This window comes from Ahaetulla prasina, chromosome 2 (genome assembly GCF_028640845.1).
Source record: "Ahaetulla prasina isolate Xishuangbanna chromosome 2, ASM2864084v1, whole genome shotgun sequence".
Lineage (NCBI taxonomy): Eukaryota > Metazoa > Chordata > Lepidosauria > Squamata > Colubridae > Ahaetulla > Ahaetulla prasina.
Genome location: NC_080540.1, coordinates 147,350,954 through 147,378,214, shown reverse-complemented (window position 1 = coordinate 147,378,214; position 27,261 = coordinate 147,350,954). Strand labels below are relative to the sequence as shown.

The window sequence follows — 27,261 nt, the reverse complement described above, 5'->3', positions numbered from 1 at the left end:
GCATTGTGAGCAACATGGCACTAAAGGGGAATTCTGTACTGTGGCTTTTTGCAAAATGAGATCAGAACTGTATTACAGAAATTGCAAGCTGACCTTCACTTCCTTCTGAGAAAACCGATAATGAATCCCACCTACTTTCTGGCAGGGGTTAGCGTTTTCCTCTGAATGGGTAACAGAAGACTATTGTGAGTATTTTAAGGCAGATTGGCATTGACTGTTGCTCATGCTTGCCCAGCCAACTATTTTCAATGGATAATTTCAATCGTAGCGGATCATAAAAGTGGAATAATGGTCCACAACCATGTTTAGGCCTGTTTGCAGCCAAGCCTCTTTGAGATAAGCTGACTACATTTCCTCCCTCTTCATCTGTAAAGTAAAATGGAGAGGAAAGGATTGTTCATTGTTAAATTTCTGTAACTTTTTCCTCCCATTTTGAAATATGCACCTGGGATCTTCTGCTTCCGATACTAAAATAACAATTTTGAACCACAGCAGTGCAAAGGAGAAGAAGGGACGGCTTGTGCTGCTCTGCCTTAGGCAACCAAACGTTTGGCCTAGTTCTACCCTGCTAAACAAAAGCTTTCCTTGTCGGAAGAAAAAAGCATAAGTACATATAGAACAATATTCTTTTTTTTATTGGAAACCCGGTACACTTTGCATAACTGGAAGCAACATTCTAGCCCTCAGTCATCCTGCTGGATATATGAGATTAAATTATTACCATGGAATCTGCAGTTTGCCCTAACAGTGATGTTTGTGTGTCGGCATGTATATGTATGTGTGCATGCATTGCAAGAGATATACTCCTCTACCCCAGGATATTCCATACATTTTCCTTGTGATTTCAGTTTTAACATTTTTTCAATGTTTCTTTTGACAGAGATACAAGTAACAGTGAACCATCAATACTCTAAAACTCTGCAGCTCTATTTGACTAGACATAGCCATAGAGCAAGGAATGATACTTCTAAAATGCCCTTAAAGTTCCCTTAAAAAAAAACAACCAACCTCTGATCTTGAATTACTATTCTACAGAGTGACTTCTTAGCTTTAGTCTCCAAGGTCTCCTGAATCCTGAAACTGGGCTAGTCCCTTCTGCAGCTATGTTGCCTCCGAGATCATCCAGATGTTTTTTTTTAAATCCAGCATTTAATTTTTAATTTTTTTTTTAAAAAGGTAGTTTCCACAAAATCAGTGGTTTTCTTTGCTCCTCTGCCCAAGTTGGTCCCATTCAGAAGACTTGCTCTTGTGCATCACCTGTAGGTGTCGCTGTGGGGTCTCTTAAAAAAAAACAACAGCACATCTCAATTGCTCAGAGAAGGGCCTGCCCTGCCTCTGAAAGTTGTAAGCCAGAGCCTCGCCCTAAACATCAGCAGTTCATCCAGCGCTCAGCTGTGCTTAGCGGGTAGCCTCTCTCTACCCGAAGTTGGTCATTGAGTCTCCAGTAGCTCTGTCCCTTGAAAAAGTAGACCTTGCCGTTCTCCCAGGTTAGTGCAGCATCCAGGTGTGATGGAGCGCCAGTGAAGAGGGTAGAGATCTTTCTAGGGGTATTAGCGAAATGGCTCCCCAGTTCATCCCATTGCCAATACTCCGTATCCTGTGAAAAGAGATTAAGAAGGAATTAACGCCCTTCCTAGCATTCGCAGCTCCTTAGTCCATTTGTCTAGAGCAGGGGTCTCCAACCTTAGCAACATTAAGCCTGGCGGACATCAACTCCCAGAATTCCCCAGCCAGCCTTGCTGGCTGGGGTATTCTGGGAGTTGAAGTCCGCCAGGCTTAACGTTGCCAAGGTTGGAGAGCCCTGGTCTAGAGCTCCTCAAATGTTTAAGAAAAGAACACAGCATCCGGACAAGCCAACGTTCTATCATCATCAGTGGCTCTGCCGTTATACGTTAAGAGCACAGTCTTTCCTTCCTGTCACTAAGCAAAGTCTGTTCAGGGAATTGCGCAGAGGGGACGCTGACACGGACTTGTAGTTTTATATAAATAAATATATTTTACAGCTATATTTTCAGCAAATGAGATAGTCAGGCATACAGGAGCATCATGAGGTAAATGCCAGAGGATACAGAGCACATAGAAGAAAAAAGTGGGAAAAGAGGGAAACTCCCCCTCCACAACTGCAGTGACCAATCACAACGTAGATTGCCTCACGCAGGAGCACTCTCCAACCAATCAACCACAACTCTGGCTCACTGCACAACCCTACTGCTCCAGCTGCTAAATTTAAATATCTTAACACACCAAGTGGTTTTCCATCTCTGTATGGCCTCCTCTCCAGTCCTTTCTGCAAGGCTTAGATCAGCTATGCCTTCTTCTCTCATGCCTCTTATTAGTGACATAGTCAACCTATCCTCAGTCTCTCAAGCCCCATTTTAAGAAAATATGCATTGTGCTTAGGATAGGTAGTTCATCTGAATGCCAAGAACTACCTATCCTAAGCACAACACATATTTTGGAGCCTGCCCAATAATGGAGCCTGCCCAATTTTCTTTGCTGTGGTCGTTAAGCAAACACTGCAGCTGTTAGGCAAATATAGTGGTCATTAAGCAAACCATAGGTGCCATTTTACAGAAAACCTGGAAGCAAGTGCTATTGTTTGGCTAGAACTATCACAAACACAGTCCTATGACTGCAGGCAACTGCAAACAGCCATAAACGCAGCTATGTTGCCAAGTTCCTAAACTTCAGTCACATGACTATGGGCCCAACTGTTGGAACTTCAAATCCAGGTCACTAAGTGACCGGTTGTACATCAAAGGCTACCTGTGTATCTCCTGGATTCAGAGAACCTCTGTTTTCCTTCCATAAATACCAGAGAATAAGGAGTGTAAATTGCAAGGATGAACTACAAAAACTATCTGAACCACAAAGAAAGAACCTTCAAAGAAAAAACAAGAAGTTCAGTTGCTTCCAGAAAAAAGCGCCTTTGGGACAACCATGACCTGAATGCCTAAGAATCTCTACAAACTACTATCTGAACCACAATGAAGAAAATAGGTTTTTTTTTGACCAAAACAACGTCACATCTTGGCATATCCAATTCATATCCCAATAATTCAGGTTTATCTCTGTCTCATGTATCTCCAAACTTGTATTTTCCATTTTAGAAAGCTTTTTGGTTGAAAATGACTTCTAGTTTAATGCTTCCCAGAAGTTTAAACCCTCATGATTTGTATTTTTACCTTAAATAAGAATATCTTTTTATTTACTGGCCAATAGAGAGCAGCATCTATCTTGGCGGGGATACGAGTGAGGGGTTTAGGGTAACCGTAGTCCAGCTTGAATCCCCGGTAACGCCATACTTTAGTGCCTGGTAACCAAGATGGAATGAATACAGATTAAAAACAGACAGTAAAATATAGCTTATAATCATTAATAGCACTTACAGAATCTATGGCCAAATCCCTGCTAGCAATTTTGTCTTCTAAAATTATCTATCCATTGTTGTGCCAATATAACAGCAAGGACAGCTTTATATCATTTCAACAACAGCTGAGGGAAGCCACTAGTGCGAAAATGCCCTATCCTGGAGGCAATTACATTATCTTATAATCACTTTGGAAGCCTCATGAAGAGAAAAAAGGCATCATCATCAGAAAGGAGGTGAAGCATGCCTTTGGAAAAAATACATCTTTATTTATTATAAAATGAATGTGCTGCCCATCTTGCCAAGAGGTGAGCTGCTTACAGCAAAGATATATCACTTTCTTTTTCAAAAAGGGATCAAGTCAGAGTATTTGAGGAAGGGGAGAGGGGTCATCTCAATGCACAGACCTTTGAAGAAGTAAGTGCGCCCTGTACGGGGAGAGTACACAGCGGCATCCAGCCACCCAGGCAGGCCCTTCCACAATGCTGAGATCTTTAATGGAGGGTTGGTACCAAAATCGGTCACCATCCACACGTAATCACCATGGAAAGCATACGTCTTATCATATGGTCCTAAACAGTAGGAGAGAAGAATTAAAAATCAATAATTGGACTCTGGTTGTTTTTTCTTATTTCTGAAAGGACACAGAGCATTATTATTTCTCCTCCTCCTCCTCCTCCTCCTCCTCCTCCTCCTCCTCCTCCTCCTCCTCCTCCTCCTCCTCCTCCTCCTCCTCCTCCTCCTTCTTCTTCCTTCTTCTCTGCCTCCTTCCCCTTCTTCTCCTCTTCCCACTCCTCTTCCTCCCCTCCCCCCTCTCCCTTCCTCCTCCTCCTGCAAGAGATAAAGCAAGAAAAGAAATCCAGAGATCTCCATGTGCCTCTTTAAGTGTTCCTGGGTCTTCTTCAGGTCCTGAATTAAGATGGATGAACAGGTCACCTAAATTATAGACAGATGGCTTTAATCACTTGAACAACTGCTGTTTCATGGATGGTATCATTTGTATCCATATTGTTGTTTTTCAATTCTGTGACATCACTCAGAGTGATTTAGGGTAGAATGGCCACAACACACATTCAGAATTCCCTTTAACAATCCACAGCAATTATTAGTCTAACCAACACATAAATCTCCACTCTGCAGGGCTTCTTCTCTGCAACCCCCGCCCCCCTTGGGATGGCAGGCTTCCCAAGTTTTGTACTCTTTATCAGTTTTGTTCTGCTGCTGAGTTCAAGCTTAGCTTTTTGGCAAGCGGTGGAAGAATAAGCTTGGCTCTAGAAACCAGGATGAGAGGGATGGCTTACCCAGCATGATAGCATCCAGATCATCTTTGCAGGGGTCAGGGACTTTGCTAGGTTTCAGGGCAGGGGCAGTAGAGAGGGCAGTGGAGGTCTCGGGTGCAGTTGTTGACAGGGTCTTCTTACCTGTATAAAAGAATTAATTTGCATTGTGACTCAAGTCTAAAAGAACACGAAAAACAATTGGGATGAAAAAAAAAAGGGGGGGGAGATATTTGTCAATGGAGTTGGCTAACTACTGATTTCTTGCTACAAGTAGTCTCAACTTACGAACATTCATTTAGTAACCGTTCAAAGGGATGACGGCACTGAAAAAAGTGACTTATGACTTCACACTTATCACCAGCACAGTGTCCCCGCAGTCATAATTCAGAGGCTTGGCAATTATTGCACATTTATGACTATCGCAGCATTCCATGGTCGTGTGATTGCTATTTGCGACCTTCCCAGCCTGCTTTCAACAAGCAAAGTCAACGGGGGGGGGAGCCGGATTTGCTTAACAACCGTGTGATGCAGTTAATGACGGCAGCAAAAAAGAAATAAAATCAGGTGCGACTCACTTAACAACCACCTCGTTTAGAGACAGAACCCAATTGACATCGTAAGTTGAATACTACTGTATTATATTGATTCCAGACTTGCTTTCTTAAAGTCAAAAGCTTATTTAGAAATGTATCAGGAAGATGCAATTTTGTCAACAGTCTTGGCTTCCTCTGCACATGATTTCAAAACCACTGGATCAGATCCCTTCATGACTGTCATTGTGGGAAACAGATCTCCTTGTTGCTAGGGGATGGACTAACCGGAGAAGACACGAGAACAGCCAAGAGGTCAAGTGGAAGGGTGAGAGGAAAAGGAAAGGAAAAAAGACAGTATCAGAATTCAAGCATAATGGAAAATAAACAGGGAGTTTACCCTCCAGAAGGAACCTTCCTTTTGGAAGACATAAAGTGAAAGTTCATTATTTATCAAGGGATAAATATAGTCCCTATATAGTCAGAACTTTTTGTTTTACATAAAACTGGCTTAGACATATTAAGTGTAACGGGAATAATAGGTCTACAGCTCATATGCTTCCCAGATTATATTAACCTGGGATTCAATGCAGTTATTTCAAATATTTTTAGATGCTATTCTTTAAAAAATCATAGTGGTTAACACCTAAAAGTGGATTCATGGTGAAATAATGCACTATCAAACAAACAAAAAAATTACACACACACACTGTATATACTGTGTGTGCATATGTATATACAGTACATACATACATACATATTACACATACACATATTACACATACACATACTATATATATACCCACTATGTCCATACCCATGACTTAATTATCCTGCTTTTGTTTCAACTCCAGCAAGCTTATCATAAACTGGCCCAGAGTCAGAATCCAGCCCAAATGGTCTGTTCCCAGAAGTTTCCCCCACCTTCCTAACATAGAAATTCCAGCTGCTATGGCCATACAATCACAGACAAAGAAAGAGGAAAGAGCAGCTGAGCATGTTAAAAATGACCTTTGAGGGTCAGGCCAAAGACCAATTGCATGCAAACGGGGCAGAGAGGTTCCCAAGGGACTTGGGGTGTGTACTGGGCTGCTGAGTTCCATACCATACAAGTCCTGGATGCCTTCAATGTCATCCCGATGCAGGCGAAAGAAGGATCGATAGCCATTGTAAGAAGGAGCCATGAGTGCAGTTGGGTACCGAGAATGACCCAGGCCAAGTGCGTGGCCAATCTCATGGGCTGCTATGATGCGGAGGTTAATCCCACGGTAAGTCCCTTCTGTCCAGTACTCGTCAGAATCAAAGTGAACTATTCCTAATTCTGGGATATCTGCATGGGCCAATACGTGACCTGAGAGAGAGAAAGGATTGAGCGTTAGTAATTTGCCATTTAGGCTTACACTTGTGAAGTTTTGTTCTAAAGATGAGTCTGCCTTATCCTACCAATTCCTCTGCACAACACAAAGCCCCATTTCCTTCTCCTCCTCCTCCTCCAGCACCACTTTTCCCCTGACACATTAAAGCAAGTGACAGAAGGGACATGCACATATAATTTCTTAACCATCATCTGATGCATTGCCTTCTAAATGGTTGAAGACTTGAGATTAGTCTAAACCTTATGATACAGATTTAATGTGAAAATAAGCACATTATAGTTGTTTAAAATTTTTATAGGGAAAACGGAAAGGGCAACTATCCTTTTTCATGAAAACAGTATTTTTTAAAGACTTAGGTTAAAAATTACACTAACAAGTTGTATTTTCAAGAAGAGTCTATAACTGTTCCAACTTCTTTGCTTATAGCAGAGGTGTCAAACTCAAGGCCTGCGGGCCGCATGCGGCCAGTGGGATGCTTAAATCTGGCCGGTGGGGCCGGCCTGGAAATATCAAAGGACTGGCCCGTGGTGACTGCCAGCCAAAATAGGACGGGTGTGTGTGTGTGTGTGTGTATGTGGCCCCTCTGCAGCCCATTTTCGGCCTCCATAGCTTCCTGCAGCACTTGGCAGTAGTAGTGGGTTTCAATTCCCGGTGCTACTGGGCGTGTGCATGCGCGCTTTGCGGGCATGCGGCACTTCTGTGCATGTGCAGCGTTTTTGATGACATCTGGGCAGGTGGGCGGAGCCTCCGCCACTGCTTGCTACCGGTTACCAGGGCGAATCGGTAGCAACCGACCACTGCTCTGCAGGCCAAAAATGGGCCACGCGGGGGCCTCCGTGCAATCTATTTTTGCCTGGGAGAGTTTTTGGCTGGGAGCTGCAGGAGGCCGAAAATGAGGCATAAGGGGGGGTCTGGGGGGGGGGGCAGAGTTCTGCAGGAGGCATCAATGCCGTTTTGGCTGGCAGGGTGCTGCAGAAGGTGTCAATCCCATCTCCCCACTGCTCCCCGCCAGCCCGCGGAGGAGTACTAAAATGCTGATCCGGCCCTCGAAGAAATCCAGTTTGACACCCCTGGCTTATAGGATAAAAAATGCTTCTATTATGAGTATTTCTCACCCTACACAATTGAAGAGGTTCCTTGTAATGTAACAACTAGGCTAAGAGTTGTTCAACTTCACGTACAACCATGAATGTTATTAGGATCACCTTGAGGCTTTCACTGTCACTCTTGTCGCTTCTGCCTCACAAAGTTGTCATAAGAACAAAATGGAGATAAAGCCTGAGGTTCTTTGGAGCAAGTGTTAGGAAAGAGATAAGCTTTTGGTCAAGGCAGCTTTTTTGTGAGCTGGAGAAATTCAAATGGGGGTCTTGAAGTCTACCAAATCCAATGCAGAGAGTCTTGTCAAAGTTCTCTCTGGGCACCTTTTCAGATTGAACTGGGTGCAAAAATACATCCTTCTCAAATCTACCACATTATGAGATGACCAGTCAATGAAATGTAGAGATTTTGGCCAAATCTCTCTGAAAGTGTCAGCCCTTCAGTTAGAAGAACACGTAAAGAAACAAACCGTACAAAGATGACTGGAACCCCACTTTTCTGTTGGAGGATATAGTTGCAGAAAACTGAAAGCCTGCTAGGTTTTCTCTGTATATATACACCAAGAGAATCAAGGCAGGGTTATTTAGACGTTTTTCTCATATTTCCCAATTTTTCCAGGACTGAATTGGTGTTCTCCTCCCTTAAGTTTCTTCCATTCTTTCAACAACATTATTGTCATATTCATTTATAGGAGGGGACTTTAAAACCTCAATTTAAGTTATCTTGATTTAAAATCAATCCATCTTCATGAGCACTAAGGCTGGTACTAATTGTACATTCCATTTATAACGCATCTTGGAACTTAAGATGGTACAAACAGTTTCTTATCACTCTACTATATTATTTCCCCTTTCGTTCTGTGAGATAAACGTTTGCAAATACACCCAATGAGTTCCATAGTTGAGGGCTTTTCAAACCCAAGTGTCCCCAGTCCTAGTCCAGTTTCCAATCATACTTGCTTACAATACCCTAAAAGGTAAAGGTAAAGGTTCCCCTCGCACATATATGCTAGTCGTTCCTGACTCTAGGGGGCAATGCTCATCTCTGTTTCAAAGCCGAAGAGCCAGGGCTGTCCAAAGACGTTTCTATGGTCATGTGGCTGGCATGACTAAATGCCAAAAGTGCACAGAACACTGTTACCTTCCCACCAAATTTTTCTACTTGCATTTTTAATGTACTTTCGAACTGCTAGGTTGGCAGAAGCTGGGACAAGTAACGGGAGCTCACCCCATTACGCGGCACTAGGGATTCGAATCACTGAACTGCCGACCTTTCGATTGACAAACTCAGCGTCTTAGCTACTGAGCCACCACATCCCTCATACAATACCCTACTTCTATCAATAAAACAAAATCAGGCTTGTGGTCTATCATATCCTTGCCAGCTGCTCTACCCCATTTCTGCTAACATTGTTCTCATCCCAACTCCAGCCAGCTCCCACTGCCCCTTCCCCAGCCCTGCTTGGGTCCATACCGGGTCCATCGAAGGGCCGTGAGCAGATCCAAGGAGAAGTACCATGGAAGGACAGGCGGATGTCAGCACGGCCAGTGCGCACCTCCTGGAAAGTGAGCTGGGTCACATCACTCCAGTACTTGAATGCTGTCTGGATAGCAGTGCGTGTGGCAGGGATCCCCAAGTCTTTGCTGTAACTGTGGATCCTGTAAGTTAGATGCTTCTTATGCCAACGACCTGTAGAAGGAGGCATGGAACCAGAGGGATCAATAACTGAGCATTGGCTCCCCTACAGAAATAAGACAGTATGAAAGTTGGGAGAATCCCAGCCTTTGTGTGAATCCTAAAAACAAACACAAGAAGGAGATATCACTACTTTTAAAGTTTGTGTAACAGCGCTCTCTCTCTCTCTCTCTCTCTCTCCCTCCCTCCCCCTCTCCCTCCCTCTCCCTCTCTCTCTCCTTTTCTCCTTCTCTTTTTTGGAGAACTTAAATCTAAATGGAAATCCTGAAACTGAAAACCTAGAATCCATTATACTGCCAAAAGTCATAGATTGCTTAAACCCTTTATAGCAGCATTCCACTCTACAATATTTTATCATAGTCCCATGTTTTCTGGAATTATCTTTAATTAAGCCTCCAATGCTATGCACTTTTATTCTGGAATACAGGTTGTCCTTCACTTAACGTCCAGAATGGGGAGCAGAATTTCCATGGTTAAACAAGGCAATTAAGTGACTTCTTTTGCCACAGTTGTTAAGCAAATCACTGCAAATCTTAAAGTGAATCACATGGACATTAAGCGAATCCAGCTTCCCCCATTGACTTTATACGTCTGAAGTCATCTGGAAAGAAATGGGGCACTGCAGCTATCATAAATATATGCCATGTGTGGCAGGTTGCCAAGCATCTGAATTTTGATTATGTAATTGTGGGGCTACTACAGTGGTTGTAAAAGTGAGGGCTGGTTGTAGGTAATTTTTTCTGTGGTAACTTTGAACAGATGCTAAACGAATAATTGTAAGTCGAGGACTACCAGTACAGGAACCAATTTTACTGAACCTTGCTTTCAAAGTCCAACAGATTTATTATCACATAAGCTTTTATGGATTTCAGTCTTATTTCATCGATAGCTGAAATATAATCCCGTGAAGAAGTTTATAAAATGTACATAGCTGTATAGGAGGGGAAGGAGAGATAAGAGAGATACAAAATTCCTTCAAACAGAAGTGATAAATAAAATGTCAGTAACATCAGTGAGGTGCCTTTTTATTTAGGCCCTCAAATGTATTTTTTAAAAAACAATATGCCATACATCTGAGATACACAAAAGCTTATCTGATTATAAGGGTGTTAATCTTTAGAGCGGGGTTATGTAACCTTGGCAATTTCAAGGCAACTTCAACTCATGCTGGCTGGGGAATTTTGGGAGTTGAAGTCCATCTTGTATGCTTCTTGGATGAAAAATGAAATTTCTTCAAGGAAAAACCAGAAAGTCCAGTTGCTTCTTGAAAAAGCACCTTTGGGACAACTATGACCTGGATGACTGAGAATCTCCATAGACATCCCTGCTTTAGGATATCATTTTGTTCTTCTGGCTGCAAAAGACCAACATGGAACCTCATAGGTTACCTGTGTTTCCCTGAAAATAAGACCGGGTCTTATTTTTGGCCCCACCCAAAATAAGCCCTAGGGCTTATTTTCAGGAGGTGTCTTGTTTTTTCCCATGTACAGAAGGCCCACTTCTGTTTGCTCGCTGCTGCAACAGAACAGGAGGCAGAGGGGCATGCCAGTGCCTGTGGTCACAAGGTGGGGTTGGAGCTGTCCAACACACCCGACATCAGCTTACCTCAAGGCCCCCTCAGCCAGGACATCCACACCCTGACACCTCTCTTACCTCGCAGCCATGGTATACCACTCAGCCTCCTGCTTTGTTGCGGCTGCAAGCAAGCAGAAGTGGCAGCCATGTGGGCTTCTACTGTACATGGCTGCAGGTGCTGTCGCCATGAGGCAAGTATTGACATGTGGATGCCCTGGCTGCAGGAGCCCTGAGGTAAGCTGGTGTGAGATGCGTGGGGTAGCTTCATCCCCCTGCCTTGCCTTGTGGCCACAGCAACACGAGCAACCAGACAGAATGGGTGGGCAGCCGGCAGTGTAGGCTCTTAAGCAGGACTTATTAGGTGCATGCATAAAAAATATGCTAGGTCTTATTTTTTGGATAAGTCTTATTTTCGGGGAAACATGATACTCAGAAATATACTCTATACCCGTGATGGCGAACCTGTGGCACGTGGAGCCATATCGGTGGGCACGCAAGTGTTGCCCTTCAGCTGCAGCGCGCATGCGCACGCCGGCCAACTAATTTTTGGGCCTTCCGGGCCCACCAGAAATCAGCAAATGGGCCGTTTCCAACCTCCGGAGGGCCTCCGGGGGAGTGGGGAAGGCCATTTTCGCCCTCCTCAGGCTCCAGGAAAGCCTCCGGAGCCTGGGGAGGGCGAAAAACGGGCCTATTGGGCCCACCATGCCATCGTGTGCCAAAAGCAGGGGGAGCATGGGGGGGGGGTCATGAACGTATGCACGGCGGGCAGGATACATTGAATTATGGGTGTGGGCACGCACGTGTGCGACTCCCCCATGCTCCTCCCACTTTTGGCACTCAAGGACAAAAAGGTTAGCCATCACTGCCCTATACTAAAGAAATTTACTGGACTTACTTTTTCAGTCAGCATGAGTAAAACTGGCTTTCCGTTACAACCACAACCACTACAAGCTGGCCCTAATTTCTACTTTAGGTCAGAGCTACATGCCCATTCCTTTCATACTAAGCATGGGTGGAGTGAGTAGACTAATTCATTAATCTTGGCTTTGTGCTTCTCTTCGTTCAAACATATCAGCTCAAGGCAGATTCAAAGATACTTCCAGGCAAGTCCAAAATCAGCCTTTTGAGACAGGCCTGGTTAAACATCAGACACCGCAGGAATGCCAGAAAAGCAACTTCATTTTTGTTTGATATACTAACAAAAATCTTGAAAGCCTGCCCAAACCCTTCACTGCTCCTTTTTAAGGACAAAAGAAACTCAAGGTAGATTTTTTCTGAATCTCTTTCTCACCTTTCTACTTTCTTGGGGCAGAGCAACTGTTTTTCTTCCCCTTCTTAAATTCTTCTACATCTGGGGATCTTTAAAAGGAAAGACATCCCAATTCTGGAGAGTTTCTCCATGGTCAATTATCTTTCACTGCAACGTGCAACTGCTTTATATTTGCATGGTGAGTTTTGCCTGGCTAGGATGGAGACTATTGAAAAATTTGTGGGTTATAAGCTAATTGGGGAAATGGAAATACTTCATGGAAAAAGATAGGGGGAAATTTTTCTCCATATTACAGCCAGAAAATTACCTAGACTTGTTCATGAACTCAGCATGACACACTTTTGATCACTGGCACCGATGATGTCACCTATTCTGGTTAAGGAAACTTCTGCAAGAAACCAGCTAAGCTCTGAGAGTTCCAAGGACCCCTCATTTCATCCCTGAGCTACAAGTATTCTTCTTTATTGTTTTTTTATCCATTTACATGGAGGAAATTCACAGCAAGTGAAAGTCTTACAGTTGAAATGATTGCCTGCAAGTTCTCGACTTACAACCATAATGTGTTATGATAATAATGATAAACATAATGATATGTTGGTCAGCACATCCTGGACATAAATTGTTTCAATTTCTACCCTCAAAACGACACTACAGAGCACGGCACATCAGAACAACTAGACACAAGAACATTTTCCCCCAATGCCATCACTCTGCTTAACAACTAATTCCCACAACAAAGTCAAATAATCTACTAAGACTGTATTACTATTATTCTTCCCTTCCTTCTAGTATCTATCTCTTCTCACTTATTACTATAACCATGTTGCTTGTATCTTTCAATTTATATTGTTTTTATTTGTTTCCTAGTACGATTTGATAGCTTATTAGTAACCTTGACTATCACTAAGTATTGTATCTTTTTATTCTTGATGAATGTATTTCATTCTCCTTATGTACACTGAGAACATATGCACCAAAGACAAATTCCTTGTGTGTCCAATCACACTTGGCCAATAAAGAATTTCTATTCTATTCTATTCTATTCTATTCTATTCTATTCTATTCTATTCTATTCTATTCTATTCTATTCTATTCTATAATGTAGCCCAAATTTCTGTTGCTACTGTTGAGACGATGGTGGTAAAGAGTTAAGAGTTTTTTCTCATTTTACCATCTTTCTTGTCACTGTTGTTAAGAGATTCACTGCAGTTGTTAAATTAGTAACACGGTTGTTAAGTGAATCTGGCTTCCCCATTGACTTTGCTTGTTAGGTCACAAAAGATGATCACCTGACCCCGGGACATTGCCACCGTCATAAATATGAACCAATTGCTAAGCAGACTATTCTTTTTTTACTTTGGTCTCAGTATTCCATCTCTAAAATTAAAATAATCTTTTTTTTTTTTTTATATAAAAAAGTTTTATTTTTACAATCTTATCAAATAATTCATCCAATGTACAGTTATATACAATTAGTCAGGCCTGCCCAGTCACCACCCCCCTTTTTAACCTTCTTCCCTCTTCTACCTTCTTTTACTTTCCAAACCTTCCTCTCCTTCTCTTATCTACCTCCTCTCCTCCCTCCACCCTACACTCTTCTCCCTCTTCTACCCCTCTTCCTTCCTCTTCTCCTCTTTCCTACCTCCTACTCTCTCTTTTTTCCCTCCCCACCATTCTAAAATGGCAACTGGTCAGACCCGACCCTACATTAATTATATTTATACATCTTCAATAATCCCTGTACATTAACCATCACTCCATCACTAACCTCAACCCCCAATTCCTTCCCTTTACCCCCACCCCCACCCCGACTTCCCAGAACAAAATGCAGGGTATCAAAACTAACAATCATAATCTAAAATAATTCCTAAATTATAATCTCTAGTCTCTCACGCTTATTCACACTCTCAATTCCCTCTCCTTCAAAAATATATCTAATACAAATTATTCCTAAATTTACTCATATGCTATTTGATATTTTTTATCTGATACTTATTTTGAATATAATCAATCCACATTTTCCATTCTAAAATATATTTTTCTTGTGTATAGTCTTTCAAGTAAGCAGAGATTTTGCCATTTCTGCCAGATTTGATACTTTAAGAGTCCATTCTTCAATTGTAGGTAATTCTTCTTTCTTCCAATATTGAGCAATCAAAAGTCTTGCGGCTGTTATTAAGTTCAGAATCAATTTAGTCTCTATAGCTGTACAATCCATAACTATTCCTAGTAAAAGAACTGCGGGTAAACTTAATCTTCTTTTCAAAATATTCTGCATGATCCACCATACTTTAATCCAAAATGCTTTAACTTTTTTGCAAGTCCACCATATATGATAATAAGTAGCATCTTCACAATCACATCTCCAGCATTTAGCCTGTACATTAGGATACATACATGACAATTTTTTGGGGTCTAAATGCCATCTATAAAACATCTTATAAAAATTTTCTCTCATATTTTGCGCTTGTGTAAATTTAACATTCCTCACCCAAATTCTTTCCCAAGTTTCCAACATTATTGGTTGCTGAAAATTTTGTGCCCACTTAATCATACAATCCTTAACCAAATCAGTCTCTGAATCTATTTCTACTAATACATTATACAACCTCTTAATATGCTGTTGACCTTGATCTCTCATTTGTTTTAACAAATTATCCTCAATTTGCTTAACACCTATTTTTGATCTAATTTCCATCTAGCTTGTAGTTGTCCATATTGGAACCATGTATAATTTTTCCCTTCTTCCCCCATCTTTTCTCTAGATTTTAATTGTAACTCCCCCTTTTCCATACAAAGAAGTTCTTTATAAGTAACTACCTCCATCTTTTGATATATATTTATATTTTCTATCATGTGTCTCGGTTTGCCCATATTGGAATCTTTCCATCTAATTTGTATTGATATTTCCTCCAAACCCTCAATAATGCATTTCTAATTATATTATTTTTAAATATTTTATCAACTTTCTTATCATATAATAAATAGGCATGCCACCCATATAACAAACCATAACCTTCTATATTCAGAACTCTTTCCTCAGTTAAATTAATCCAATCAGTAATTAATGATAAAACAACTGCTTCATAATACAATTTTAAATTAGGCATTTTAAGACCCCCTTTCCTTATATCCTGCATTACTTTTAATTTTATTCTTGGTTTTTGCCCATCCATACAAATTTACTAATCCCTTTTGCCATTCCTGTAATTTAATATCATTCTTAAACACCGTATCATTTGAAACAAAACAAAAACCTGGGCAAAACATTCATTTTATAGCCGCTATTCTTCCCAGCAAAGATAGTTGTAACTTCTTCCAACTCTCCATTTCTTTCCATACCTTCTGCCACAATACCTCATAATTATTTTTGTATAATTTAACATTTGAAGCTGTAATATATATTCCTTAATATTTAACCTTTTTAACGATTTCAAAACCTGAAGTTCTTTCTAACTCTTCTTTTTGTTGTATATTCATATTTTTAGTTATCATCTTTGTCTTTTGCTGATTCACCTTAAATCCAGATACTTTACCATACTGACCAATTATATCTTTTAAACCAGTTACTGAGTATATTGGTTGAGATACAGTAACAACCAGGTCATCTGCAAAAGCTCTTAATCTATAATCTTGATGTTTAACTCTAATTCCCTTTATTCGATCGGAACCACGTATGTTGTTCAGAAGAATTTCTAAAGTTAAAATAAAAAGTAATGGGGACAAGGGACATCCCTGTCTCGTCCCTTTCTCAATTTTAAAAGTTTCTGTTAACCCACCATTTACTATTATTTGTGCTGTTTGCTTCTGATTTATATGCAATCCTTATGATTTATATTGATATATTGATCATCAATTGTGTTGTAAATGTTGTACCTTGATGAACGTATCTTTTCTTTTATGTACACTGAGAGCATATGCACCAAGACAAATTCCTTGTGTGTCCAATCACACTTGGCCAATAAAAAATTCTATTCTATTGCTTTAATTGCACGAATAAAATAATCCCCAAATTGCATTTTTTCTATTACTTTAAACAAAAACTGCCAATCCAATCTATCAAAAGCTTTTTCAGCATCCAAAAAAAGGAATGCCGCTGATACTTGGTTGTTTCGTTCCAAATATTCAAGTAAATTTACGATTTGCCTCACATTATATCTCATCTGCCTACCCTTAATAAATCCTGACTGATCATTATGAATTATTTGATTCATCACTGGCATTAATCTATTAGCCAATATCTTGGTAAATATCTTGTAATCAGTATTTAAAAGTGATATAGGCCTATAATTCTCTGCTTTAATACCATCTCGATCTTCCTTCGGTATTAACGAAATAAAGGCTGTCCTCCATGAAGGGGGAACATCTCCTCCCATTTGAATTTTATTAAATAACTCTTTAAGTGGTTCAACCATCTCATTTTGTAAATTTTTATAATAAACAGCTGTTAAACCATCTGTTCCTGGTGCTTTACCGATTTTAAGTTGTTTAATTGCTAAGAAAATTTCCTCTGAAGTAATTAATTGATTCAATTCTTCTCTTTGATTTTCTGTAAGCTCACAAATATTTTGTTGTTGTAAATATCTTTCTATCTCTGTATCATCAACCATATCCCTAGAATATAACTTACTATAATACTCTAAAATGCTTTTTAATCAAGTTCTTTTGATAAACTTCCTTACCCCTATATTCTATTTTATCAATCGTTCGTGATTTTCTGTTTTTCCTTATTAAATAGGCAAGCCATCTTCCTGGCTTATTGGCATTATTAAACGTATTATGTTTTACATATTGTAAATTAATTGCTACTTGATCTGCCATCAACATATTAAACTGACCTCTCAATATATTTATTGATTCTTTTATTTTACTATTTCCTGGGCTATTTTATCAATAATTGTTCTTTCTTTTAATTTCCTCTTCCAGTTCCTTTTTCTTTTTCTGCAATTTATTTTTGTATTTAATATTCATTTTTATAAGATTTCCTCTCATATAAGCCTTACTGGAGTCCCAAATCATCTCTATAGATGTCTCTTTTTTCATATTCATAATAAAAAATTCTTTCATTTGTTTTTACATTCATTTACATTTTGTTCATATTTAAACAAATTCTCATTCAACCTCCATGATCTCCTAGCCTCCTTTTCCCGATCAAATTCAATCCAAACTGGACTATGATCAGATAAAGTTCTTGAACAAATCTTAGTCTTCTTCACTCTAGAATACAAATCATTAGTAATCAAAATAAAATCAATCCTCGAAAATGATTGGTGCCTATCAGAAAAGAAGGTAAAATCCTCTCTTCTGTATTATGTTCTCTCCAAATATCTCTTAATTCCAAGTCCTCCATCATTTCAAAAAGCCTTTGGTAATTTACCGCTTGATATCTTCCTTAAGCTTTTTGTCTTTTGAGTATCCAACACACCATTCCAATCACCCATTAATATATATGATTTATAATCCCAAAATACTATTCTTTTATGTAAAACTTGAAAAATTTTCTTGTTGTTGATTCGAGCATAAACTCCTATTAATAATGTCTTCTTTCCTCCAACAAGAGTTGAATAGCAATGTATCTTCCTTGCTTATCCACCTCAATTAATTTTGCTGATATATCCTTCTTTATATATATAACTAAACCATTTTTTTTCTCCAAAGAGGAGGCAACAAAATGTACTCCCAGTTTTGAATTTATCAAATATTTCTGGTCTAAAGATCTAATATGTGTTTCTTGTAAACAAGTAATGTCATTTTTAAATTGTTTCAAATAATGAAATACTTTCCTTCTCTTCTGCGGTGAATTCAAACCATTAACATTCCAAGATAATAGTTTAATTGCCATTATCGGCCAAAGGAAACTTTTGGAACACTAGCCGCAAATCACATTTTGCTTTAGGCCTTGCTCCTCCACTGTTTCCGTTGTAGTAGTTGCCAGTTGTTGTTGTGCCTTCATCTCTTGTTCCTTGCGTTTAGCAGCAGCTCTTGTCAGCCTTTGTTCTTTTGAATCTGGACCCGTCATAGGTATTTCCAACACTTGTAATAAATCTTCTTCCATCGCAATCTGTTCTTGAACCTGCTTCACTTCTCTTTCCTTCACTTCAGTCTCCTTTCTTCTAGCATCCAGTGGAGAAAGACTTCCAACTTTAATGCCTCAACATAAAATTCTCTCGCTTTTCCAACTGTTGTGAGACGATGTACTTTCCCTGCATAATATACTATTATACCAGTTGGAATATCCCATCTATATTCAATCTGACGTTTTTTAAGTTCATTCACCAGGAAGGCAAATTCCTTTCTAGCCCTTAACATTTTGGTGGAATTTCCTTTAATATTAAAATATCCTGACCAGCAATCTGAATCTTCTCCCCTTATATGAGGCTTGCAAAATCTGATTTCTCACTGTTCTATTTGTAAAATAAATAACAACATCCCTTGGCAACTTTTTTGCCTTGCTATCCAAGAATTCACACGATATATTTTATCAATTTGATAAGCCACATCTGCTGGACGAGCTGCTAATATCTCAGCAAATACTTCAGAAAAATTTCCTTAAATCCTCTTCTTTATTCTCTTTCAGACCACGAATTCTTAGAGCAAATTCCATATTTCTGTATTGTATCAAAACTATTTCATCATCTGTTTTTCCATTTTACTTTGAAATTCAGCCATTTTATTATCTAATTTTGAATTATGTTGCTTAATTTCTTCAACCTCCTCTTCAATAAAATCACATTATTTGCCAAACTTTGTACTGCAATTACAAATCCTTCCTTAACTTCTTTATTTCCCACTTGAATTTCTGATATCTGCTCTTTCATTTCAACATCTCCTCAGTTATTACTTTAAATTTTTCTTGCATAAAGTCTTTTAAATTCTCTTGTACCGCCTCTAAGTTCAATGTTCTAGTCTCCACTGTATGAGCTGGAGAGGCACCAGCTGAGGAGATTCCAGAGCCCTTTGTTACAGTAGACTTTAATTGTTTGGCTGCCATCTTCTATAAAATTATTTATTTATTTCCAACTTAATATTCAGTTTAAATCTTCTTAACCTCTGGGAAACACAGTCCTTTAAAGCTTTTTTAAAGCAATATTTAAAAAGAAAATCTCTCCTAGATTCTAGGCAGCAAAGAGTTAAAGAGTTAGAGCAGCAAGTAACATGCAAATTACCAACTGCAGACAAACGCTGAAAGTATCACTTTCGCTTTCCACTCGTTAACTTGTTAACAATTCGCCTCCATTTTCTTGCTGTTTTCAAACTTGTTACAAAGTATCGGGGAATCGGCTTGGCTACTTGCATAAAGTTCTCCCACTTTCGTTCTGTCCGGTATAATCCTTTATTGTCCAAAATAAATCTCGGCGTTTGGTCGTGGTGATTGGTTCCGCCCAAGCAGAAGAATCCTCGGATCTGGAGCTCTTCGGGTTGCTGGAGGGAACTTAACCCTTCAAACCCCTTTTTTCTCAGGGGCTTTAGGGAAATTCAACCTCTGCCCTCAGCTCACCCCCTCCTCTTCTCCCGAAGAGAGGGTTTTTCGAACCGCTGGACAGCAGATTTAAGCTGTCCTAGCGATTCCACAAAATCCAGAGGTTGGTGATCGTAAAGATCACCGCCATCACCTACGGTGCCAAACCGGAAGTCTAAAATTAAAATAATCTTTAAAGACTGCAAAATGTCTTTCCTAACCTGATCTTTTCTAACTCAGCTCTAAACGAGGAGAAAATATACTTGTAGGAATAGGAATATTCTTTATTGGCCAACTGTGGTTCGACACACAAGGAATTTGTCTCCGGTGCATAAGCTTTTAGTGTACATTAAAAAAAAAACCAAAATGGTAAGTAATAGATCATAAATTATAAGGTACAATCATAAATCACAAGATACAAAAAACATGCGATAAATCATACCAATAGGAGAAGACAGTAGGAAAGATGAGAAGATGTAGCTGCTATCATAACTGAGAAGGGAAGGGATCATCATGAAAAATGCTGTAATCCATCAATTACAGATTTTACTAGCTTACTGGGTGCCTTTGATAATAGCCACCTGCTCTTAGAGACTTTCCAGCTCTTTGCTGATGATTATAATGTTTAAGAGAACGTACAGAAGCGTCACAAGCCTCTTAATTCTCTTTTTCTCCAAACTGAAAAGAACTTCTACATCCACCAGAATCCTTTGGCAAGCGATGGCTTGGGAAAGAGGCTAAGTTTTATCTCTCTTGCCTTAAGTAAGATAAGAAATAATAGTAGTCTCCCACATATCTTACTTTATCAGCCCCAGGAAGGCTTACCAATGAGATAAATCCTTCTTTGAACTGAACTGAAAAATTGAATCAAGTCTTGTCGAGAAATAAAAAAATATGGAGGCCATTGATTTCATTCCCTAGCAAACCACATAGATTCCGACCTTTCTCATACAATACTGGTTTGTCCCTGCAAAGCGTGGATATAAAGGTAGCCCTCGACTTGCAACCACAATTGGGACCACAATTTTTGTGGTTGAGCAAGACAGCTGTTAAATGAGTCGTGCACGTTTTTTGCAACCTTTTCTGTCATGGTTGTTAAGTGAAGCAGGTGTTCATTAAGTGAATCTGGCTTCTCCCACTGACTTTGCTTGCCCAAAGCTGAGAAGGCAGCAAATGGGGGGTCACGTAAATCCAGGATTTTGTGACTTTTGTAAATATTTGCCAGTTTTCCAAGCACCCAAACTTTGATTACGTGACTGTGTGGATGCTGCAATGTTGTAAGCATGAGAAGTGGTTTGTAAGTTATTTTTTTCATTACCATTTTAACGTCGAACAGTCACTAAACAAATGTTTGTGAGGACTCCCTGTCATATTAGGTACAACTCCTTTATAGGTCTTTTGTGGGCCTCTGTGGCTCAGGCTGCTAATGCAGTCTGTTATTAACAGCAGCTGCTTGCAATTACTGCAGGTTCTAGTCCCACCAGGCCCAAGGTTGACTCAGCCTTCCATCCTTTATAAGGTAGGTAAAATGAGGACCCAGATTGTTGGGGGCAATAAGTTGACTTTGTATATAAATATACAAATAGGATGAAGACTATTGCTTAACACAGTGTAAGCCACCCTGAGTCTTTGGAGAAGGGCGGGATACAAATGAAAAAAAAAAAAAAAGATTTTACAGGTAGTCCTCGGCTTACAAGAGTTCACTTAGTGACTGTTCCAAGTTACGACGACACCGAAAAAGTGACTTATGACTGTTTTTTCTAGTTATGACTTTTGCAGCAACTCCATTGTCATGTAATCAAAATTCAGGTTCTCGGCACACTTATGACCCTTGCAGTGTCCTGGGGTTATGTGACCCCTTTTGCCACCTTCTGACAAGCAAAGTCAATGGGGAAGCCAGGTTCACTTAACAACAGTGGCAAGAAAGGTCACAAAATGAGGCAAAACTCACTGAACAAATTTCTCACTTAGGAACATAAATGTTGGGCTCAGTTGTGGTCGTAAGTCAAAGACTGCCTGTATGCAGTATAGAAAGCCATGCTCCATTAAAAGCCCCAATAACAAAAACTTGCAGTGCAGAACAGAACCCTGATTCCAACATTCTTTTCTATCCTTCCTTTCCGCAATTAACCACCCAGTATTCTGTGTTCACTGAGCATGCTCAGTCTACACTGCTCTATCTTTCAGGATTTGTCCGCGTATTACAATTTATATGCTACTCAGTCCAACATGGCTCAAAGCAGCTGGCAAAAGAAAACACCAATAGCCTTGAATAACGTTAATAAGCCAAATAGAAATAAAGCAACAGTGCCCTGAGGAATACACACACACACACACACACACACACACACACACACACACACACACACAATCCCCGGCGGCAGGCAGGAGTGCCGCTTCTCACCAATCTACTCCGAGATTCTTTGGGAGGACCGCGTTTTAATGACTTTCTGAAAAACCAGCAGGATGGGAGCCAATCTAATCTGGGAAGGCACATCCTTCAAAGGAGAGGGACAGCAACAAAGGAAGATGTTTCCTCACTTGAGGGTGTCTGCCTCAGGGTTCCCCCCCCTACTTTGGCAGACTTTGTGACTCCCACCAGGGTGATCATTCCCTTTTGTGTGTGAATAATAAAATACCTTATGCCACCAGACTCCAAATTTTGGGCTTAGACAACTTAGAACTACGCCGACTTCAGTCTGACCTAAGCATAGTACATAAAATTATCTACCACAATGTCCTACCTGTCAATGACTACTTCAGCTTCAATCACAACAATACACGAGCAAATAATAGATACAAACTCAAGGTAAACCGCTCCAAACTCGATTGCAGAAAATATGACTTCAGTAACAGAATAGTCAATGCCTGGAATGTACTACCTGACTCTGTAGTTTTTTCCCCAAACCCCCAAAACTTTAAGCTTAAACTGTCTATTGTTGACCTCACCCCATTCCTAAGAGGTCTGTAAGGGGCGTGCATAAGCGCACCAACATGCCTACCGTCCCTGTCCTAATATTCCTAATATTCCTTTTTACTTATTAAGTCTTCCTGGGGCTGATAAAGTAAGATATGTGGGAGACTACTACTATGTATCCAAATTATTACTTTTACCTGTTATCTTATATATGATTGACAAATTAAATAAATAAAAAATAAATAAAATAAAATAATGTGCCATTCGGACTATTTAAGAGCATCTGAAAAAAAGGTGTGATTTCTCTATTATGCAAATCCCAACATCAGAGAGGCTTTCGATTCGAACACAGGGCCCTGCAGCCGAATTCCCAAGGATGAGAACTGCAGCTCAGGGCAACTGAAGTCCCTTTCTTGCACCCTTCATTAATCCTTCACCCTTTCCCCATTCCGCATACTCAGCTAGTTCCCGCCTTCTGCGGTAACTAGCTCTGCCCAAGTGCCAGCCACCTGGCCTCCAGGAAGCAAGTTGAGGGATGCTCACCCAAGAGGCGATATTTGAGGGTCCTTTCATTGAAGGGGTCCTCCACACCACAGCGGGGCTGCTTCATCTGGGAGAGGGTTGCCATGTCCACCTGCCCAGTGGTTGGCAGTCCTGAAGCAAGCTGAAAAGCTCTGTTGAACCAGTAACAGGAGGGAGGAAAGAATACACACAGTGATTGGCATTGTCCAACATGTGGACTCTGGTTTATTTAAATAACCAAGTTCCCCAGGTTGCAGGACACTCAACTCAAGCCCCCCCCCCTCCCAGGTGCCTCAGATGTGCTGGGCTTGTCTGTGGTTCCCTTGTGCCTCCCCGCTCCCCCCAGTGAGACTGCTGACAGGACAACCCAAAGCTTTTAGCGTGTTTTCCTGAAATATATTTCTGATTTAATATTCCTCAGCTCTTTATTTTACCTCAAAGCAGCCTCGATCTCCTCTTCTGTGAACTTATGTGAGAACCCTTCTAGCGGCTGCTGTAAGTATCCAAACTGCAGCAGGAAATCCTGAAACAGGGAAATAAAATTTTAAAGGCAAGCTCATCCCCAACATTACTGGAACACAGACAGTCCTAGCAAACTGGGTGTAGAAATACAGAACCAAAGGTGCTTTTTCAAAAAGCAACTGGATTCTGTTTGTTTTCCCCTGAAGATGTTTTTCTTCTTATCCAAGAAACTTCTTCAGTTCTTCAGTCAATCAGAACTGAAGAAGCTTCTTGGATGAGAAGTGAAATGTCTTCAAGGAAAAACAAAAGAAAGTCTAGTTGCCTTTTGAAAAAAGCACCTTTGGGATAACCTGGATGACTGAGAACCTCCATAGACAAATACAGAGCCAGTTTGGTGACGTGGCAAAGATGCTGTGAGTTCTAGTCCCACCTTAGGCATGAAAGCCAGCTGGGTGACTTTGGGCCAGTCATTCTGTCTCAACCTAACCCACCTCACAGGGTTGTTGTGGGGAAAACAGGAGGAGGAAGGAGTAATATGTATGTTCTTTACCTTGAGTTACTGATAAAGTAATAAAGGTGGGATAAAATTCTAATAAATAAAGATGACCTTGAGGAAGATAGGCAGGAGCCATTACCGAGAAAGGGGCTGAAGTATTTTTAAAAGCCAGAACAACAAGATAACAGTTAGAAATAGCTCAAGTGTACACCTCCCTAGTCCTTTATAAAGACAATAAAATATAAAGAGGACAAGGAAGCTGGACACAATAAGTGTGTTATTATAACCAATCTCAACTTCTTTTGGAGTGATTTTTGGATCCGATCCACCTAAACGGGTTGACATTGAGTAACCTCCATGAGGTCCTGTGGTAATTTCTCTCTGTGCTAATCAATGCTAGATTTTGCAGGCCACAGACCTTCCTTTTTCTGAACCTATTTGGATCCCCCTGCTGTCTTTAAGTGAATGGAGATAGCAAAATAGCACAAATGCTAGAAGTTTCTCATGCAGATGCACATTTTAGAGGATCTTCAATAGCCCCTTTGTTCTTCCAAAGCATTGTGTCTCTTTCACAGATACATTCACACTGGTTTAACTGTTGCACATTTTGTTGCATGCACACATTGTTATAAATAGCACACTGCTGCTTCCTTGATCCGTCACTGATCGGACCAGATTCTTTTGCTGTGAGCCAAAATTGCAGCCTTGGTTGTACAGTACCGCAAAACTCCTCAATCTGCCATTTCAGTTCATCAGAAGTGAGTCAGCCATTCATTTTGCCACAGGAACAGAGTCCGTGATAAATTGAGTCAACATGGATTAAACCAGGCAGATGAAACCTGAGATTCGTTAAAAGCCAGGAAGATAGATGCAAGTCTGAGACAGAAGTGAAGATAGATACAACTAAAATAAAAATGAAGAATTCTAAGCCAAAACAAATGAACCAGGTAATGGCTTATTACAATACGTGAACTCTATCAATGCAATCTTTATCCACCCAGTTTAATATATTAATTTTTGTCCTTGGATCAAGGTCTAGGTAATGATTAGATAGATAGATAGATAGATAGATAGATAGATAGATAGATAGATAGATAGATAGATAGATAGATAGATATAAATAGAGAGAGAGACAGACAGACAGAATTAGATATAATAGATAGATAGATAGATAGATAGGGAGAGAGATACCCTTGAAAAATCTTTCCCCAATCTTTCCTTCAGGACCAGAAAGAAACATTTCTGACCAGCCACGTGGGCAGAACATCTAAGTATGGCTAATTCAATCATGGCTTATTCACTTAATCTTGTTTTCTAGTTAACACAAAGCCATGCTGACTTATTCCTAACAACACAAGCAGGCTTTGCACACAACACCCCTACTAGAGTTAGACTTAGCTGTTTTGCAAAAAAAAGTTCTACTCCCCATATTTTGTAAACGTTATCGTTTTAAAAAGCTCTGAAATAAAAGCATCTCAATTTGGAAAAAGGGTGAATTGGGGACTGAAGTCCGAGGAGAAGGAGGAAAATCCTGGGGAGATACAGGTCAGGTAAGGTCAGGCCAGGTTAGACCAGAGAGTGAGCTCTTCCGACCCTTCTTGTCTCCTGACAGTCCACCATACAGAGGCTTCTGCTCCTCCATCAAAGTGGTGGTGGGGGACTTTGGGTTCAACCTACCAGGGCTTCTTCCTCTTCCATGCTGTTGAGAGCAGCCCCCTTGGCTGCGGGGACCCAGGCGAAGAGCTGGAAGAGCAGAGTCAGCCACAGGAGCTTCATGTCTGGTTTCCTCATACACCAAGCCAGAGGCAGCTCCTCAGCACTGCTCCCCAAGAAGGTCCACAGAGCACTTCAATAACTGCTTCCCGCTCTGGATTTCAGGCCAAGCAAATCAGAACCTTGTTCTCCAACGTCTCTCTTCCTCTACCGCTCAAGTTTTGCTCTGCCCTCCTTGATCCCTCAATCCATGGTATCTTCCCTCCCCTTTCCAAAGTTTATAAATCGGCCAAACAGTGGAGTGAGTCACTTCCAACAGAAACATGTTGCAACCACAATACCCCCCCACACACTTTTTTTTGTGGCAGAATATTAACTCTTCGCAGAATAAACTTTCTCTTAAAGTGACAGCTCCTTGTGTGGGGACCGTCTTCAAACGGGTCAGCCTGATGACTCTCCGGTTCCATTGTCTGTACAACAGCGTGTGGTTCAGAGTCCTGAATGAGGCCCAGGTTGTTCTCACTGACAACGCTTAGTAGCTAGAATAAAAAAAAAAATCTGGGGAAAAAAATTGCTTTAATTACACAGCTTGTTTTAATCAAATCCAGAGGTTCTGTTTAGTTGGAGAAACGAAGCCCACGCAAAAGCCTGCCTAGGTATAGCAGGCCAATTCAAGCTTTTCCTTGCTTCTTGCATCCTTCCTCTTGTTATGGATCCCCCCCCCCTAAACGAAGAGCAAAGCTAATCAACTTTATTCTGACCTGGAAAATGTGCATGTTCTCATAGTGCTGAGAAATATTAGCTTGCCTCAAATATCAAGAGTTGCCCGAATCTTAAGTAGCATTTAATGCAGGGATAGGCAATCTTTTGGCAGTCCAGGTGGCATTCGACACTTTGAAAGAGGAACGCTGACGGCCGAATATGGCCATTCAATACATGAATTAATGTATTAATGATCTGACATTCTGAGGGTATTTTTTAACAGTGATGAGCAAATCTTAAGGTTTAGCCTAGAGTTCCTATGTGTTTCCCAACTCAAAATGATAGCAAACTGCTGCCAGGTTTCAGTCATATGGTCTCAGGGAACTCTGAGGATCTCACACACATAATATAAAACAAACTTCAGTGCTGCCTGGGGTTTTAGGGCCACCTAAAACTATTGCCTTATACATTGTAAGCCGCCCTGAGTCTTCAGAGAAGGGCGGGGTATAAATGTAAACAAAACAAAACAAAACGAAACCTACATCCCAACTATGATTTAGTATACTGTGTATAAGCAGACATTGGGTAACTGTGGCCTCCAGATGTTACTGAACCAAAATTCTCTGCATCTCTTACTTGGAACATATTATTTGGGACTGATGGAAGTTGTCTTACTCCACCGATGATTCAATGCTCCAAACTCAAGTTCTTCTATAGACATCGGACGGCGTACATACATATGTGAGTGTGTGTTTAGAACATAGAATAACATAAACATAGAATAACAGGGTTGGAA

At 40.4% G+C, this 27,261-nt stretch overlaps 2 protein-coding genes across 5 annotated transcripts in view; one reads left to right on the top strand and one right to left on the bottom strand.

Moving 5' to 3' along the window:
• The window catches only part of TMEM198 (transmembrane protein 198), an 80,665-nt gene that overhangs the window by 19,370 nt on the left and 34,034 nt on the right, over nt 1–27,261 (top strand). Inside the window, exon 6 of one of the 4 annotated variants that reach the window (XM_058167460.1) lies at nt 12,849–12,867. The exons of the other annotated variants lie outside the window; for them this stretch is intronic. The gene's annotated coding sequence lies outside the window, so the exon portion shown is untranslated. Of the gene's footprint in view, nt 1–12,848; nt 12,868–27,261 lie in introns of those variants that run through there. 4 annotated transcript variants of the gene reach the window in all.
• MMP19 (matrix metallopeptidase 19) lies at nt 609–26,024 on the bottom strand. The gene is made up of 9 exons (XM_058167454.1): nt 25,728–26,024; nt 23,527–23,615; nt 23,114–23,244; nt 9,128–9,343; nt 6,286–6,531; nt 4,672–4,791; nt 3,778–3,942; nt 3,186–3,313; nt 609–1,597 (listed from the first exon to the last, which is right to left on the bottom strand). The coding sequence occupies exons 1-9, from the start codon at nt 25,839–25,841 to the stop codon at nt 1,370–1,372; spliced, it is 1,437 nt and encodes a 478-aa protein (XP_058023437.1). The 5' UTR covers nt 25,842–26,024; the 3' UTR covers nt 609–1,369.

Excerpts from the sequence above, each read along its gene's own strand:
- MMP19 (XM_058167454.1), bottom strand. The coding sequence starts at position 25,841 with ATGAGGAAACCAGACATGAAGCTCCTGTGGCTGACTCTGCTCTTCCAG. Across the intron at positions 9,344-23,113 it reads CCTCAAATATCGCCTCTTGG|GTCGTTGGCATAAGAAGCAT; the intron begins GTGAGCATCCCT and ends CTCCTTCTACAG. Across the intron at positions 4,792-6,285 it reads AGGCATCCAGGACTTGTATG|GTAAGAAGACCCTGTCAACA; the intron begins GTATGGAACTCA and ends TCTTTTATACAG.